Raw genomic sequence first — 19,537 nt, forward strand, 5'->3', positions numbered from 1 at the left:
GCTTTTTTTTTTTTTGTTTACATTTATATCCCGCCCTTCTCCGAAGACTCAGGGCGGCTTACAGTGTGTAAGGCAATAGTCTCATTCTATTTGTATATTTACAAAGTCAACTTATTGCCCCCCCAACAATCTGGGTCCTCATTTTACCTACCTTATAAAGGATGGAAGGCTGAGTCAACCTTGGACCTGGTGGGACTAGAACCTGCAGTAATTGCAGGCAGCTGTGTTTTAATAACAGGCTTCTTACAGCCTGAGCCACACTGCGGCCACAGCTTTTACGTTGTGTGTGAGTCAGTTGTGTTGTATTGTGTGTGTGTAAAGTGTGAAAGTTGGTTTTTGGTATCTCTTATTGTTTTGTATACCTTATCTATTATTTTTATTATTTATTGTTTTGGCCACGCCCACCCAGTCATCTGACCACCAAGCCACGCCCACCAATTAAGCCACGCCCACAGAACTGGTAGGGAAAATTTTTAGATTTCACCCCTGGTCCAAAGCTACCTGTATATGTTCATTCATTATATATAGAGAGTGGGGGGGCTCTTAAATTCCAATGCAAGGACAAAATCAGTTGTATGGTGCCTCCTAGTGGTCAGCAGCAAATATAACAACAACATTCTTTTGTCTCTTTTAAATATTTGATCTGGGTATCTGATTTGCCAGATGATACAGCCAGCTGTGCTGAGACAACCTTACTCAAAATCCTTTTAGTGAGATGTCTTTAATAGCTTATCTTGCTTGGATAGGAAAGGTAGCCTGTGGAAAGAGGGTGTCATGGCTTATAGTGGGGGAACCCCATTTAATCAAAAGTCATATCTTTACTATAACCTAATTTCTGCATGCAGTATGTTCCGGCCAGAATGATTGGTTCTTCCTAGTAACAATTGCTGAGAGGGCAGGAAAGAAAGAGAAAAGTGGCCCACCCTCAAGAGAAAAAAACCAAACATATGCCTGTGCTGCAAGATTGTGTTACATATCCTGTGTTGTTGTGTTATGCGCTTTATTCCACCTTTCCTTCAATGCTCTTCCCTGCAGTCTAGACTGGAAGCGGTTAACTTGCAAGATCAGTTCACCCATTCTCTCTACTTTTTCTTCTCTCCAGCAGTGCTGAGGTGCCCCTAGAGACTGATGGAGTTGAAGAACGGGACACAGAGGTAAGTTCCCTTATTAGCACTCTTAACGTTACCTAGTTTGGGCAACGAAACATATACAAGAAAACAGTCAAGCTCAGAGAGCGCCCAGAACCCCTCACTTCAACCCTGAGCTACAAATTTTTTTTTTAATTTGCATTTATATCCCGCCCTTTTCCGAAGACTCAGGGCGGCTTACAGTGTGTAAGGCAATAGTCTCATTCTATTTGTATATTTACAAAGTCAACTTATTGCCCCCAACAATCTGGGTCCTCATTTTACCTACCTTATAAAGGATGGAAGGCTGAGTCAACCTTGGACCTGGTGGGACTAGAACCTGCAGTAATTTTAGGCAGCTGTGTTAATAACAGGCTTCTTACAGCCTGAGCCACACTGCGCCACAGCTTTTACGTTGTGTGTGAGTCAGTTGTGTTGTATTGTGTGTGTAAAGTGTGAAAGTTGGTTTTTGGTATCTCTTATTGTTTTGTATACCTTATCTATTATTTTTATTATTTATTGTTTTGGCCACGCCCACCCAGTCATCTGACCACCAAGCCACGCCCACCAATTAAGCCACGCCCACAGAACTGGTAGGGAAAATTTTTAGATTTCACCCCTGGTCCAAAGCTACCTGTATATGTTCATTCATTATATATAGAGAGTGGGGGGGCTCTTAAATTCCAATGCAAGGACAAAATCAGTTGTATGGTGCCTCCTAGTGGTCAGCAGCAAATATAACAACAACATTCTTTTGTCTCTTTTAAATATTTGATCTGGGTATCTGATTTGCCAGATGATACAGCCAGCTGTGCTGAGACAACCTTACTCAAAATCCTTTTAGTGAGATGTCTTTAATAGCTTATCTTGCTTGGATAGGAAAGGTAGCCTGTGGAAAGAGGGTGTCATGGCTTATAGTGGGGGAACCCCATTTAATCAAAAGTCATATCTTTACTATAACCTAATTTCTGCATGCAGTATGTTCCGGCCAGAATGATTGGTTCTTCCTAGTAACAATTGCTGAGAGGGCAGGAAAGAAAGAGAAAAGTGGCCCACCCTCAAGAGAAAAAAACCAAACATATGCCTGTGCTGCAAGATTGTGTTACATATCCTGTGTTGTTGTGTTATGCGCTTTATTCCACCTTTCCTTCAATGCTCTTCCCTGCAGTCTAGACTGGAAGCGGTTAACTTGCAAGATCAGTTCACCCATTCTCTCTACTTTTTCTTCTCTCCAGCAGTGCTGAGGTGCCCCTAGAGACTGATGGAGTTGAAGAACGGGACACAGAGGTAAGTTCCCTTATTAGCACTCTTAACGTTACCTAGTTTGGGCAACGAAACATATACAAGAAAACAGTCAAGCTCAGAGAGCGCCCAGAACCCCTCACTTCAACCCTGAGCTACAAATTTTTTGTTTGTTTGTTTACATTTATATCCCGCCCTTCTCCGAAGACTCAGGGCGGCTTACAGTGTGTAAGGCAATAGTCTCATTCTATTTGTATATTTACAAAGTCAACTTATTGCCCCCCCAACAATCTGGGTCCTCATTTTACCTACCTTATAAAGGATGGAAGGCTGAGTCAACCTTGGACCTGGTGGGACTAGAACCTGCAGTAATTGCAGGCAGCTGTGTTTTAATAACAGGCTTCTTACAGCCTGAGCCACACTGCGGCCACAGCTTTTACGTTGTGTGTGAGTCAGTTGTGTTGTATTGTGTGTGTGTAAAGTGTGAAAGTTGGTTTTTGGTATCTCTTATTGTTTTGTATACCTTATCTATTATTTTTATTATTTATTGTTTTGGCCACGCCCACCCAGTCATCTGACCACCAAGCCACGCCCACCAATTAAGCCACGCCCACAGAACTGGTAGGGAAAATTTTTAGATTTCACCCCTGGTCCAAAGCTACCTGTATATGTTCATTCATTATATATAGAGAGTGGGGGGGCTCTTAAATTCCAATGCAAGGACAAAATCAGTTGTATGGTGCCTCCTAGTGGTCAGCAGCAAATATAACAACAACATTCTTTTGTCTCTTTTAAATATTTGATCTGGGTATCTGATTTGCCAGATGATACAGCCAGCTGTGCTGAGACAACCTTACTCAAAATCCTTTTAGTGAGATGTCTTTAATAGCTTATCTTGCTTGGATAGGAAAGGTAGCCTGTGGAAAGAGGGTGTCATGGCTTATAGTGGGGGAACCCCATTTAATCAAAAGTCATATCTTTACTATAACCTAATTTCTGCATGCAGTATGTTCCGGCCAGAATGATTGGTTCTTCCTAGTAACAATTGCTGAGAGGGCAGGAAAGAAAGAGAAAAGTGGCCCACCCTCAAGAGAAAAAAACCAAACATATGCCTGTGCTGCAAGATTGTGTTACATATCCTGTGTTGTTGTGTTATGCGCTTTATTCCACCTTTCCTTCAATGCTCTTCCCTGCAGTCTAGACTGGAAGCGGTTAACTTGCAAGATCAGTTCACCCATTCTCTCTACTTTTTCTTCTCTCCAGCAGTGCTGAGGTGCCCCTAGAGACTGATGGAGTTGAAGAACGGGACACAGAGGTAAGTTCCCTTATTAGCACTCTTAACGTTACCTAGTTTGGGCAACGAAACATATACAAGAAAACAGTCAAGCTCAGAGAGCGCCCAGAACCCCTCACTTCAACCCTGAGCTACAAATTTTTTTTTTTATTTGCATTTATATCCCGCCCTTCTCCGAAGACTCAGGGCGGCTTACACTATGTCAAGCAATAGTCTTCATCCATTTGTATATTATATACAAAGTCAACTTATTGCCCCCCAACAATCTGGGTCCTCATTTTACCTACCTTATAAAGGATGGAAGGCTGAGTCAACCTTGGGCCTGGTGGGACTAGAACCTGCAGTAATTGCAAGCAGCTGTGTTAATAACAGACTGTCTTAGCGTCTGAGCCACAGAGGCCCCCTAAAATCATCTCCTTTATTGATTATAGCTCATTTAGTGAATATGTAGGTAACCATGAAAGCTGAACATAAGAGAATCATATAGGGAAGAGTAGTGTTTCTCAGCCTGGGGCAGCGGTGAAATCCGGCCGGATCTATCTGGCTCGCGCAAACCGGTAGCACCGGCGGCGGGAGGCTCCTCCCACCCACCCGGATGTCATTACATCCTGTTTTTGACTCTCTGTGCATGCGCAGAAGGCTCTACGCATGCGCAGAAGAGGCACGCGCACTCACATTCCCAAACCAGTAGCAAAGGTAAGTACATTTCACCGCTGGCCTGGGGAATTCTGGGAGTTGAAGTCTACATATCTTAATAGGTGCTGAGCTTGAGTAACCCTGGGATAGAGAATAACCCAGATAGTTGCACAGTTGGTTCCATTGGGGAAAATGGGGCGGGATTCCAAGGGGTGTTGTGGTGTTCATCTTCATTGCGATTGTTCCAGGGATGAAATGCTCCTGGTTTGGACCAGATCGCCCGATCCGGCAGCGATGGCGGTGGGTGGTTCAGAGAACCGGTAGCAAAAATCCCTGCCCCCCCCCCACACGCTCATGCCCAGCTGAGCCAAGCAATCATCAGAGGTGGGGTTGTTGTTTTTTTACTTTTAAAAGCATTTTTTCTTTGGCAAAAAAAATGCTTTTAAAAGTAAAAAAAAGGCCTCTGATAATTGCATGGCTCAGCTGGGATCATCAGAACTCTTTAAAAACATTTTTTCTACAACCTCTTTGGCCAAAGAGGTTGGAGAAAAATGCTTTTAAAAGTAAAAAAAAAAAAAAAAGCTGGCCACGCCCACCCAGTCACATTACCCTCCCTCCACCAAGCCACGCCCACAGAACCGGTAGTAACAAATGTTACATTTCACTCCTGGATTGTTCCCCCTTTCTTCCCAAGCACACGGACGACCAAGAGCAAAATAAGATGGAAGCTGAGGACGATGAAGATGAGATTGATGACCTGCCAACCCGGCGTTCACGATGGCGGGGGATGATCTCGCGCAAGGCTAGCCAAACCAGCGTCTACTTGCAGGAATGGGACATTCCCTTCGAGCAGATTGAACTGGGAGACCCTATTGGCCAAGGACGGTGGGGCAAGGTGTACCGGGGGAGATGGCATGGAGAGGTGGCCATCCGTTTGCTGGAGATAGATGGGAACAACCAGGATCACCTGAAGCTCTTCAAGAAGGAAGTGATGAACTATCGGCAAACCAGGCATGAAAATGTGGTGCTTTTTATGGGTGCTTGCATGAACCCCCCTCATCTAGCAATCATTACCAGGTAAGGATCATCATCTTGGTCAATCTCAGGCCATTTGTATGGCTGCTCATCTCCTTGTCACGCCTTAGTGTGGCCAGCAACAATTACAAAATAACAAGAGCATCAAAGGATAGCCTTGTAATGGTAATATATTTTTTCTGAATTGCAAGCTGCCTGGAGTGATTGAATGAGATTGGTGGCTGGAGAAATCAAATGAATGAATAAATAAATAAATGAATGAATGAATGGATTTCATGATTGACCGAGATGGGTGGCTGTAGAAATCGAATGAATGAATGAATGAGATGGGTGGCTGTAGAAATAAAATGAATGAATGAATGAATTTAATAATTGAGATGGGTTGCTGTAGAAATCAAAAGAATGAATGAATGAATTTCATGACTGACTGAGATGGGTGGCTGTAGAAATAAAATGAATGAATGAATGAATTTAATGATTGAGATGGGTTGCTGTAGAAATCAAAAGAATGAATGAATGAATGAATGAATGAATGAATGAATGAATTTCATGACTGACTGAGATGGGTAGCTGTAGAAATCAAATGAATGAATGAATGAATTTCATGATTGACTGAGATGGGTGGCTGTAGAAATAAAATGAATGAATGAATGAATTTCATGATTGAGATGGGTTGCTGTAGAAATCAAAAGAATGAATGAATGAATGAATGAATGAATGAATGAATGAATTTCATGACTGACTGAGATGGGTAGCTGTAGAAATAAAATGAATGAATGAATGAATTTCATGATTGACTGAGATGGGTGGCTGTAGAAATTGAATGAATGCATGAATGAATGAATGAATGAATGAATGAATTTCATGATTGACGGAAATTGCTGGCTGTGGAAATCAAATAATAATCAAATAAATAAATAAATAACATTCATGACCTTCCCAGTAGGCTTCAGACAAGCAGCTTCAATGGGGGAAGCCAGTTTTTCTTAATGACTGCGTGATTCACTTAACAACCGCAGTCGTTTGCAGTTGCACCATGGCAAAAAAAGATAGTAAAATCAGATGCGGCTTGCTTAACAACCACCTTACTTACCAATGGAAATTCTGGTCCCAGTTGTGATGACTAGTCAAGGACTATCCGTATGCTTCAGTGCCTAATGTATCAATTCAGCTTAACCTTGGTTTGTTTTCATCAGACACAACAGCTTGTATTTTGGGTATTGGGTTGAACTTAAAAATGGGTTAATGATAACGGAATTTCTATTTTTTAAAAAATAAGTGTTGCAGGGATGCCAATGTTGAATATTTATTGAAAGCCAGCTGGAGATTTTCTTTTAATCTGTATATTTTTAAGGTTCTATAGTGAGTGGTTGCAATAGCTACCATTTATTTTGGCTGCATTCTGCTTTGAAATCTTGCTAAAATGTAAAATTTTTGAGAATTATCATCCATGACATATTCTACCACTGGGGCAAAGTTGAGCTAGTTTTCTGTTTTGAGGGCAAACTGTGTTTTCATGGTGAACACACGGCTAGCTTTAATGCGACTGGGTGAAGAAGGGATATTGGAATTGTATGAAATGGGCTGTGTGGAGGTCCAAATTAAAAGGGGAAAAGTCATTCAGAGCTTGTGTGGGCCCAAAAATATCATCGGTCAGCATCTCCTTAATTCAAACATCTCCTCCTGGATTGTGTTCCAGCTGCAGAAGGGCAGCTAGACAACCCCAGGACAACTTGTAGCTTCTTGCTCATCCCCGTCCTCCCACTCATTTTTCCTCCTTGGGATCCATCACTCTTAACATGAAGAGGTAGTCCTCAACTTATGACCATTCCTCACAATATGGCGATTTCAGGTTATGATGGCCTCAGAATAACTGACTTATGATCCATCCTCAAACATATGACCTTTGCATCACCTTCATGGTTCCATGATCCCAGTTTGGGCACTGGGCAACTGGCTTGCATTTACAATAGTTGTGTTGTGTCTGCGTCCCCCGAGCCGGGCCTCCTGCCAGAAAGTGACTTGGAAAGTGAGGGGAAAGGGCCATCAGAACTTACCTCGAGAGCACTGGCTTCCCTGGCTCAGCTCCAGGAGCCAGAGGCAGGCCAGGTGGAGGAGATAACGAGGCCTTCATCCCCTGACTCTTCCCCCCCAGGCCACGCCTCCATACCCAGCTGATGGCAATCAGGCCTGGTTGGACCCTAGGTTTCGTAGGCAGGAGAGGCGGGAACAACAGAAGCAGGGGTGGGGCAGGCCTAGGAAGTGCTGAGTCATGGAACCACACCCCACAGGATATAAAAGCAGCGAGGGCTGCTATGCCTCTTCGTAGCAGGCAAATCAACTGCTTGACTAGAGCTGAAGTACTGTTTGTTGACTCATCGGCATCAAGGGAGATAACAGAGACACTTGGCATACACTTGCTAGTTTACTGCCAGAGCTGATAGTGCCGGCTAATTAAGTCATCGCTCCGATTGAGGCGAGGGGAACAGAACAAGTTGCAGCATCTTGCAGTCAACTGATTGTGATTTGCCCTCTTCCCAGCCAGTTTTCCACAAGCAAAATCAACTGGGGAAGCTGCATTCACTTAACGGCTGTGTAATTCACTTAAACTACATGTGATTTTCTTAACAACCCTAGTAAAAGAGATCATGGTAAAACAACCATGTTGTTGAGACTCTTTCTAGAGTGCAGAGAAGAGTAGCAAAGATGATTAGGGGGCCAGAGGCTAAAACATAAAGAATAGTTGCAGGAACTGGGTACGTCTAGGTTAATGAAAAGAAGGACTAGGGAAGACATGATAGCAGTGTTCCAACATCTCAGGGGCTGCCCCAAAGAAGAGGGAGTCAAGCTATTCTCCAAGGTACCTGAAGGCAGGAGAAGAAGCAATGGGTGGAAACTAACCAAGGAGAGAAGCAACCTAGAACTAAGGAGAAATTCCCTGACAGTGAGAACCATTAATCAGTGGAATGATTTGCCTCCAGAAATTGTAGGTGCTCTAAAGAAGAGATTGGTCAAGCATTTTGACTGAAATGGTATAGGATTTCCTACCTGAGCAAGGGGTTGGACTACAAGATCTCCAAGGTCCCTTCCAACTCTGTTATTCTGTTCTGTTCTGTTCTGTAGTCCTAACTGTCAGTTTGAAGATCGCAACTTCTAAGAACTGCTTTTAACCAGCCTGATACAGAAAATAGGGTCCACAATCATACTGTATCTCCTCTTGCATCTCTTCTTCAGGGAGAGGGAGAGGGAGGAAGGGAGAGAGAGAGAGAGAGATCATATCTCTTAGCGACTGAAATTCCAGTTCTGATTTGGTCACAAGTCGAAAACTACCTATACTGCTTCTACAGTAGAGATGCCAATTGTTGTTAGGCTTTGTTTCTAACGCATTTGTCTAATTGTGTCCCTTAGTTTCTGCAAAGGAAGAACGCTTCACTCAGTAGTCAGGGATCCCAAAATACCTCTGGATATCAACAAGACCAGGCAGATAGCTCAGGAGATTATTAAGGTAAGAAGAAATTTGCAGAGGGGTTTGTACTGAATGTCTTCTGAAAAAGGCAGCTGCCCTTCCTACGCTTCATTCTGGTGGAGGAGAGCAATTTCACTGCCCTGGGCTCCCGTTGTAAAAGAATCTCTTTTTTTAAAATTTAGGTACATTAAAAAGTTTATTATTTTTCCTATTGCTTTCTCCTTTCACACCGTGTTCGTTCAAGGCAGTTTTCCCCATCCTTAGCCATTTTAAGATGTGTAATGAATACAGTGCTGGCAGGTATATTCTGGGAGTTGAAGTCCACACATCTTAAAAAGGCTTCAAGATTGGAAAACCCTCATTTAAGGCTACTTTCTCTCCCTTGAATGTCCTCAGCAGAAACATAACTCTGATCCAAGCCATAAGACTTATTCATATCGGTCCCAAACCTAGATATGCGTTCATGATTCTTGGCTGTGGCGAGGTCTTAAAATAACATGAATAACAGGTCTGTTGCTGCTGGGGACCTTTCAAAACAATCAGCCATTGCATCATTGTTTGGGTGTTGCCACACTGTGCTAAACTATTGTCATTTAACCATGTTTTTAGTTAATTACAATACTGAATTCACACACAAAGCCATTAACTGCGTTTTAAAGTGGTTAACTTCACACAATTTGCTAAATAACAAAGAACTCACCTAGGGAATGTAAACCAGGCAATTGAGTGGATTTTGAATGAAGACTGAAGCAAGATCAAAATAATTATACATTTTTCTGTTTATCATTGAAGCAAGGTAGAAACAATGATATATATATTTTCTGTTTAACGTTCTTTCTCCCATTCATACACATATATGTGATTATTTTTTCCTCCTAGGGCATGGGGTACCTTCATGCAAAAGGGATCGTGCACAAAGATCTCAAATCCAAGAATATTTTCTATGAAAATGGAAAAGTCGTAATTACCGACTTTGGCCTGTTTGGAATTTCTGGAGTGGTTCAAGAAGGAAGGTAGGTTTCCCATGATTGTAGTTCCGGTTAGTTTCTCTTAGCTGTCAAGTTCAAAATCTACACCTCTGATTTAGCTCTGGAATCCAGAATCCATCCAAAGAAGTATAGGTGATCCCTGACTGGTTGCTTAAGAACTGTTTAAAGTTACAATGGACCCCCAGAAAGGAATTTATATCCTGGATTTAAGCAGTGGTGGGATTCAAATTTTTTAATACCAGTTCTGTGGGCGTGGTTTTTTCATTCACCTGGATTTAAATCTTAGTTTTGCTGTTTTCAAATCTACAGCCTGGTTCTTATGTTGGAAACTTTTGTCACAATATGACAAATTCTTGTTCTTACATTTCATTTATTTGATGTATTTGGTTATTTCATTACTGGAAAGCCGTTTCTTTCCCACAGAAATAAAATGCTGATAAACTTGTGTAACATGCAACGAGTCATATATTTAAGTTTTCTTTCTTTTTATTTATTTATTTATTTATTTTGTCATAACAGTATATATAAGCATAAGCATGAAAGTAACTATATAATATATAAGCATATATATATAAGCATAAGCATGTAATAACTATATTAATTGGATATAATGAAAGAAAACAATAGGACAGGAACGGTAGGCACGTTTGTGCTCTTATGCACGCCTCTTACGGAATGGGGTGAGGTCAATAGTAGACAGTTTTTGGTTAAAGCTTTGGGGATTTTGAGAAGAGACCACAGAGTCAGGTAGTGTGTTCCAAGCATTAACAACTCTGTTACAGAAGTCATATTTTCTGCAATCAAGATTGAAGCGGTTAACATTAAGTTTAAAACTATTGTTTGCTCTTGTATTGTTGTGATTGAAGCTGAAGTAGTCTTTAAAAGGAAGGACATTGCAATAGATGATTCTATGAGTTAAACACAGGTCCTGCCGAAGGCGGCAGAGTTCTAAGTTTTCTAAACCCAAGATTTCAAGTCTGGTGGCATAAGATATTTTGTTGTATTCAGAGGAGTGGAGAACTCTTCTTGTAAAATATTTCTGGACACGTTCAATAGTATTGATGTCTGAAATGTGGTATGGGTTCCAGACAGGCGAGCTGTATTTAAGAATTGGTCTAGCAAATGTTTTATAAGCTCTGGTAAGTAGTGTAGTGTTTCTGGAGAAGAAGCTATGTAAGATTAGGTTTACAACTCTTAAAGCCTTTTTTGTGATGTAGTTGCAGTGGGCTTTGGCACTTAGATCATTGGATATGAAAACTCCAAGGTCTTTGACAGGGTGGGGGTTATCTGTAAGGTAATGTCCATCGAGTTTGTATTTAGTGTTTGGATTCTTTTTTCCAATGTGTAAGACAGAGCATTTGCTGGTTGAGATTTGGAGTTGCCAAGTTTTTGACCATTCTGACACAAAGTCAAGGTCTTTTTGAAGGGTAGCTGTATTGTTGGTAGTGTTAAATAGTTTGACATCATCAGCGAAAAGAACACAATTACTTTTAATATGGTCACAGAGATCATTAATGTATAATATGAAGAGTGTTGGTCCAAGAACACTGCCTTGGGGAACGCCGCTATTGACAGGAACAGGATTTGATAGGGCACTGCCTATTTTGACCACTTGTTGTCTGTTTGACAGGAACGCTGATATCCAATTGTGGAGGGGTCCGGAGATGCCGTAGGATTTTAGTTTTAGGAGAAGTTTGTCATGTACCACTGAGTCAAAAGCTTTACAGAAGTCTATGTAAATTGCATCTATTGTTTTGCCTTGATCAAGATTTGTGGTCCATATGTTTTTGCAGTGAAGAAGTTGTAAGTTACATGATAATTTTTTATGAGATGCAGCTAACTGGCTTTTGACTTTTTACCCGATTGCCACAACCACGCAGTAATTCTAGGAAGCCAATGACCACATTTGTCCCAGACTGGTTGGTTTCCGGGCTCACTGCCAAGAAATAAGCAGACATACTTGTTCTTTATCACTTATTTTGCTCGAAAACAGCCTTTTGCACTTGGAGGCTCATAATTTGCACCAATTGCCTGAAGTGCCACTGAATCAGTACAAAGACTGTGAAGCCCCTGTTTTGAACCCTCTCATTGAATTCAGTGGGATTCACGCCTTTCAAGTTGTAGATCCAAGTAAAGAAATATAAAGTTGCTGTCAAAGTGCATAAGTTTAAGTGGAACATGCTTAATTTTCTTTGCAGGGCTTAAATTCACTATCAAAATATTTTTATTTTATTTTTTTATTTTTTTTATTGAAAAAGTTTTACAAAGTTTTTTTCCCCCTCCCCCCACCCCCCCTTCACAACCCCCCCCCCAACTTCCCGGAACAAACACAAGGTATAGTTAAAAATAAAACAAACATATGCTAAAAATTTTCCCCTCCTAAATCTATTATACTACTACAATTCTCATCAAATCCTAACCTCCCCCAAAACAATCAAAAATACATCCTAATCATTCAAAGGCAGTCTGATAACTCTTAGTCCGATATCTGTTCTGAATATAGTCAATCCACTTTTTCCATTCGTTTAAATATCTTTCTTGTGTATTGTCTTTCAAAAAGGCTGAGATTTTTGCCATCTCAGTCAAATTGGCAACTTTCAAATAATTTTTTTTAAGACTTGGAATTCAACCAGAAAGCCATATTTCAGGGATGGTAGAGGCTACACAGGGTTAATGTTTACTGCTGTTGCCTCCAAACTCAGGCATCAGAGTTTGGCTTGATAAGAACTTGATCCCCGAATTAGAGAGAGAGAGAGAGACACTTTAACTTTTGCAAAGGGGCTTCTTTGCCCACCTGAAAATACAAATCACCCAAGTCATTCAGGCAAAGCAAAACACATTTATTAAAGGGGGCGGGAGTCAAGTCTTTTTACAGCAGCGGTCACCAACTGGTGGTCCACGAAAAATTTTTGGTGGTCCACAGAATTTTTTTTTTTGCATTTTTAATATTGCATTAAATCAGGAGTCCTCAAACTACGGCCCCAGGGACGGATACGTGCAATGAACGTTTGTGTTGCTGCAGAAAGTCTCCCCCTTTGGGGTCTTTTTGTGCAGGTTGGAGGGCAGAAATTCTAACTTGGGGTCTGCTTCAGCCTCCTGGTGCTTTGGGCGAAGGCTGGAGGGAAGCGTCACTGGTGGTGAAGAGCCTGAGGGCCTTGTTCCAGTGGGAGTGCATCATGGCCTGGAACTGGCTGACCATCTCAGCCTGCTGAGTCTCCAGGTGCCATTACCTGGCCTTGCACTCCTGCAGGTCTTCCCTCTGCTTGGAAAGCCTATGCTCCTAGTCCTCAGTGAGGTGCTTCTGCTGAGCCTCCTTCTCGGCCAGATCCAATTTGAACTGAGCCAGCTGTTTTGCCAACTCTTTCTCATGGTGCCTGCTTAGCTTCAACAACTCCTTCCTGTTGGGGCCCTAAGGAGCCCGGGTGGGCGGGCAGGTGAGGAATGGGTGGGAGGAGAGGGGCATGTAGAGTCCTGCATGGCGCCCCTCAACGTGAGTGACATGCCCACCCAGTCCCATGCCCACCTAGCCACGCCCACCCTCATTAGGCAGATCATATGAGTGGTCCGCGGGATTTAAAATTATGAATTTAGTGGTCCCTGAAGTCCGAAAGGTTGGGGACCCCTGTTTTACAGGGTACAGAAACAAATGATACATACATTCAGTATATGTAATACTTCAGTAAGCAAACAAACAAACAGTAAAAGACATGAACTGCATGTGAAGCTTGAACAGTGGAAAAGGCTGGTCCTAGATAACATTCCACAAGTAACGAATTTCCGGCTCACATGAACTCTTTCCCAGATAGATTTGTATCTTTTTTGAAAGTATTCAAGGACTTTCCAAATACACTGTTTATTGTGTAGTTGTGTGAAAAAGCAAGTTCTCGCATACCAAAGAAATGGCTAAGAAGGGGGGAAAAAACGTGCTTTCTTTTTTTTTATTATTGAAAAAGTTTTACAAAGCTTCCCCCCCACCTTTAAAAAAAAACGTGCTTTCTTAAATTTGTTGAGAAGAATAATTTGTTGGTGGAGCAATTACGTACTTGGGAATCAGAATCTCGGCTGATTTGGTTCAGGTCCGCCTGAATTCATCCAGCCCTACCTGCAGCTCAGCCCTGTTTTAATCTCCTCCTTTCTGACCTCAGGCGTGAAAATGAACTGAAGCTGCCTCATGATTGGCTGTGCTACCTGGCTCCTGAGATTGTGCGTGAGATGGCTCCCGGAAAAGATGAAGATAAGCTGCCCTTCTCCAAAGCTGCGGATGTCTATGCTTTTGGGTAAGAATGAGGAAAGGTCATAGCAGGTGCTACTTGTCAACGTCATCCTGCCTTTCTGGAAAAAAAGAAAGACATCTGGAGAAAGCTAAGCAGGTCTGGAAGCGGTTAGCGCCTGGATGGGAGACAATCTTGAAAACCCCATATAGCCCATTTTTTTAATCTTGACTAAAGGATGTTGAGAAAGACACAGTAAGTGCCTTGATGGCACCCCATATCATGCATTGGAAAAACCATACTGTGTTGTACACAATCATGAATTCTAATCACTGGGCCTCTGGTGGCTCAACAGATTAATGCAGTCTGTTATTAACAGCAGCTGCTTGCAATTACTGCAAGTTCAAGCCCCACCAGGCCCAAGGTTGACTCAGCCTTCCATCCTTTATAAGGTAGGTAAAATGAGGACCCAGATTGTTGGGGGCAATAAAAGTTGACTTTGTATATAATATACAAATGGATGAAGACTATTGCTTAACACAGTGTAAGCCGCCCTGAGTCTTCGGAGAAGGGCGGGATATAAATTCAAATAAAAACAAAAAAACAAAAAAAACTGTGCCACCAGGGGGGCGGAATAGTTAAAATGCAGTATTGCAGGAAAACTCTGCCCTCTACCAGCAGTTCAATCCTAAGCAGCTCAAGGTTGACTCAGCCTTCCATCCTTCCAAGGTTGATAAAATGAGGACCCAGATTATTGGTGGCAATATGCTGACTCTGTAAACTGCTTAGAGCAAGGGTGTCAAACTCACGTTGTCATGACATCGTCACATATGGGGACTTTTTCCCCCGGTCGCTAAACCAGGCATGGGCTTGGCCAGCGTGCAACGCATCCGGCCTGTCAACCAGAAGTTTGACAGCCCTGCCTTAGAGAGTGTCGCAAAGCACTATGAAGCGGTATATAAGTCTAAGTGTTATTGCTGTTGTCGAGCAAGAAGACTAGTTTTTTTTCCTCCCAAATAATCTATGTACTGCTAATACTCTCATTGTCAGGACTTTAACTGGGTGAAATAGTACATCATCGTAGGGCAACACTTTTTGAACCAAGTAGCTCAAATGAGCTAAATTACAGAATGCGTGCAAAATACGAGAACCCATGTTCCCAGAGGGACTGAAATTTGGGGAAGCTGTGGCTGCTTCAGTTTGGCTGTGTTTTTCACTTTCGCTTAGCAGTTATATGCGATGCAATTAAGCGCTGAAAACGGTTGAGAAAAGTGCTAACATGTTTTCAAAAATCTAGTGAAATATTTGCATACGTGGGTGTGAGTGTTAACCTGCATTCCCTGATCTTTATGTTTTAGGTCTTGTGAGAATTAATTACATTTCAAAAGTCAGGATGTTTGAAAATTACTGTTCTGGAAAACTTCAACTCTCTCTTTTTTTAAAAAAAAGAAAAGAAAAGAAAAGAAAAATAGTTTTTTCTCTCCAACCACAGTCCCAATCATAGTACAGGTAGTACATGGTTCATTTAGGGACTGTTCAAAGTTACAACGGCTCTGAAAAATGTGACTCATGACCAGGGGTGAAATGTAAAATTTGTTACTACCGGTCCTGTGGGCGTGGCTTGGTGGGGGGTTAATGTGACTGGGTGGGCATGGCCAACTTCTTACTTTTTTTTTTTTACTTTCAAAAGCATTTTTTAAATAATTTCTTCAGCCGAAGAGGTTGTAAAAAAATGCTTTTAAAGGGTTCTGACGATCCCAGCTGAGCTGTGCGATCATCCGAGGCTTTTTTTTTAACTTTTAAAAGCATTTTTTTGGCCGAAGAAAAAATGCTTTTAAAAGTAAAAAAAAAACAAACCTCTGATGATCGCGTGGCTCAGCTGGGCATGGGGGGGGGCAGGGATTTTTGCTCTCCGAACCACCCACCACCATCGCTACTGGATCGGGCGATCTGGTCCAAACCGGAAGCATTTCACCCCTGCTTATGTCCCTTTTTCATAGTTATGACCTTTGCAGCATCTCCAGGGTCATGTGATCAAAATTCAGATGCTTAGCAAATGGTTCATGTTTATGACGGTTGCTATGTCCCAAGGTCACGTGATCATCTTTTGCGACCCTGATGAGCGAAGTCAGTGGGGAAGCCAGATTCACTTAACGACGAGGTTACTAACCTGTCAACTGCAGTGATTTACTTAACAACTGTGGCAAGAGAAGTCGTAAAATGGGACAAAACTCACTTAGCAAATTTTTCACTTAACAGAAATTTTGGTCTCCATTGGGGTCGTAAGTCGAGGACTACCTGTACAGAAATCTTCTCTAACTTAAGAGTTTTTTGACATTTGTTGTGTTTGCCGGGGTCTGCTTATCTGCTCCCGAACACGGAGGAATGTATGCCTCCCGGCCCCAGTCCTGGCTCCATGCCCAGACAAGCTGCAGAGGAGGGGGCACCTCCCGGTCCCAGCCATGGCTCCATGCCCAAGCAGGCTGCAGAGGAGGGAGCATCCCCCGGCCCCAGCCCTGGCTCCATGCCCAGGCAAACGGAGCAGCTAGACCCCTCCCCCTCCTCCACAGCATGTGAGCCTGAGGAAAGTTTACTTCCAACAGCTGCTGATTGGAGTGACCCTCGCATCAGACGATTGGATAGGCGGAGGCAACAGAAGGAAGGGAGGGGCAGGCCTTAATGAGTGCTGAGTCATGGAGCCACACCCCATGGCCTATTTAAAGGATCTGCTTTCTGGCAGTCTCTTGAGTCAGGCAAAGTCGAACTTATCTTGCTGAAGTCACTTTCTGGTCTCCTGCCTGCTCTGAGGACTTTGCTAGGACTTTGGGCAGAGCTGCAGAGGCAAGCCTGATTCGGATTTCCCGGACCCGGCCGTCAGCGGAGGAGTGGGACACGACAACATTTTTATAGTTTGTCACACAGTCAGCCAGATGTTCAGACTGTTTGGCCTTTTTGTCGACCTGTTATTATTAACTTAATAATATAATAATAATGACTTACGTTATTAACTATGAAATTAAGAGTTGTCTTAATGTCTTATACAGATAGTCCTCAACTTACGACATCTCATTTTAGTGACCATTCAAAGTTACGACAGAACTGAAAAAAGTGACTTTTCACAGTTATGACCATTGCAGTCCCCATAGTCACATAATCAAAATTCAGACTATTGGCAAATGACTCATATATATGACGGTTGTAGTGTCCTGGGGTCACGTGATCACTTTTTGCGACCTTCTGACTAGCGTAGTCAACAGGGAAGGCAGATTCATTTAACAACCGTGTGACTAACTTAACAACTGCAGTTATTTGCTTGACAACTGCGGCAAGAAAGGTCGTAAAATGGGGCAAAACTCACTTAATAACTCTTTCACTTAGTGAAGAGAAGTTTTCAGCTCCATTGGGGGTCACCAGTTGAGGACTGCCTGTACTACAGTTCTCAGCATTATTATGGCCCTTGGCTGAATTACATGTGGATTTACAACTGAAGACTTTGAGATGGGCCCCAGACTGGAAGGGGCCTATTTCAAAAGCCAAATGCTTAAGCATCAGGATGCAAAATATATGTGGTCTATATGTTGGGAAACTCCAAGAACAATATGTCAAAAACATGTCAATTACGCTTTGTCCCAAACATATATGATTTATATCAGCACTATGTTTGTGTGTCACGCTTAGAATAGAATAGAATTTTATTGGCCAAATGTGATTGGACACACAAGGAATTTGTTTTGGTGCACATGCTCTCAGTGTACATAAAAAAAAAAGAAGAAAAAAATACATCAAAGGTACAATATTTACAACACAAATGATGGTCATAGGTTGCAATTTAACCCTTAATGATAGCAACAAAAAGTTACAGTCATAAGTGGAAAGAGATTGGTGATGAAAACGATGAGAAGATTAATAGTAGTGTAGATTTAGTAAATAGTTTGACAGTGTTGAGGGAATTATTTGTTTAGCAGAGTGATGGCCTTCGGGGAAAAACTGTTCTTATGTCTAGTTGGTCCGGTGTGCAATGCTCTGTAGCGTTGTTTTGAAGGTAGGAGTTGAAACAGTTTATGTCCAGAATGTGAGGGATCTGTAAATATTTTCATGGCCCTCTTCTTGATTTGTGCAGTATACAGGTCCTCAATGGAAGGCAGGTTGGTAGCCATTATTTTTTCTGCAGTTCTAATGATCCTCTGAAGTCTGTGTCTTTCTTGTTGGGTTGCAGAACCAAACCAGACTGTTATTTAATTAAGCTAGTTACTTAATTAAGCGAGTGGAAAATACCTGGCAGTTTCATTTGTGCATTTCCTATTTGTTAAAATGTGTTACGATAATCTAGAGGCTATGGGGTTTACAGTGGTAGCTCACTCAGTACTTATTGTTAATTGGTTCCGGGAGGCCCAATGAGTACCACAAATGATGAGTACCAAACAAATTTTTCTGATAAGGAATAATGTAGTGAATCGCAAGGCAGCCGACACTGACAAGTTCTAGTTTGTGCATTGAGTACCAAACAAATGATGAGTATTGGGACAAAATTTTTACCAAATTCAATGAGTTTCAAAGCAGTTGAGTACCAAGGTGCCACTATATAGTTAATAGTTCAGGATGTGCAATCCTAGAATACTAAATCAATTCAGGAACAAAATTAAGTATGTTGGATAATTCACTTGCTCAGAGGCTAAACGGGGGTGTATTTGTTTCCTGGAAGTTTTGTGGTAAGTGGTAGCCACTTTATGAAAACGCCCAAGAGCATGTTGTCACAATACTAGCTTCGAAGTTCGCCTCCAGCTAGTTTTGCAAATATTGTTTATTCCCAATGGGGTGTTTTGGTTTGCAACACCCAACAACACCAGCCAGCAGGACATTGGAACGTCAGTGGAAAAGCTGTGTTTTGCAACAGCTTGTATCACAGTCAGGAGTCTGTCAGCCTCAAAATTTAAAAAGATAAAATTCATCTGGGTCGGCCTGGAATTTGATTTATTTAAACCCCACCTCTTATACAGAAGTTCAAGTAGCAAACAGTGTTCACTCCCATCTTCCAGCTAGAATGTGCTGCTTCATGTGGCAATCTGTTCCACTGGCTGATTTTAAAAGAGCCCGAATGAATGAATGTGTGAGTGAATGAATGAATGAATGAATGCCTATTTGGTGACATGACTGTCAACATTGCAGACCTTCAACTTGGAACTGCTTTGCTTCTCAGGACCGTGTGGTACGAGCTCCAGGCCAGAGAATGGCCCTTTCAGAGCCAGCCAGCGGAGGCCTTGATTTGGCAGATCGGAAGCGGTGAAGGAATGAAGCACGTCCTGCAAGCGAGTAGCCTGGGGAAAGAAGTCGGGGTAAGTAGATATGACCTCTATCCTCCTGGCCAAACCTCAATGCCACGGAGTCCCAGGGTTGGAGCCAGGAATCTTGGAACTAAGTGCTGCCTGGGGCAACAGAGAGGAAGGATACGCTTCCCATTCATGTATTCTGCCCTTTTCTCATGAATAAGAAAGGACTTGAATTTAAGTTCTCAATCCCCCCAGGAGCCTTGGGCATCC

At 42.2% G+C, this 19,537-nt stretch overlaps 1 protein-coding gene across 1 annotated transcript in view; it reads left to right on the forward strand.

Moving 5' to 3' along the window:
* Positions 1–19,537, forward strand: part of KSR1 (kinase suppressor of ras 1) — a 197,202-nt gene that overhangs the window by 165,344 nt on the left and 12,321 nt on the right. Inside the window, exons 13-18 of the mRNA XM_058164242.1 lie at positions 2,363–2,414; positions 4,994–5,376; positions 8,743–8,839; positions 9,680–9,813; positions 13,935–14,066; positions 19,198–19,333. Coding sequence (XP_058020225.1) covers positions 2,363–2,414; positions 4,994–5,376; positions 8,743–8,839; positions 9,680–9,813; positions 13,935–14,066; positions 19,198–19,333 — 934 coding nt within the window. The remainder of the gene's footprint in view (positions 1–2,362; positions 2,415–4,993; positions 5,377–8,742; positions 8,840–9,679; positions 9,814–13,934; positions 14,067–19,197; positions 19,334–19,537) is intronic.

Source organism: Ahaetulla prasina, chromosome 1, assembly GCF_028640845.1.
Source record: "Ahaetulla prasina isolate Xishuangbanna chromosome 1, ASM2864084v1, whole genome shotgun sequence".
Taxonomy (NCBI): Eukaryota; Metazoa; Chordata; class Lepidosauria; order Squamata; family Colubridae; genus Ahaetulla; species Ahaetulla prasina.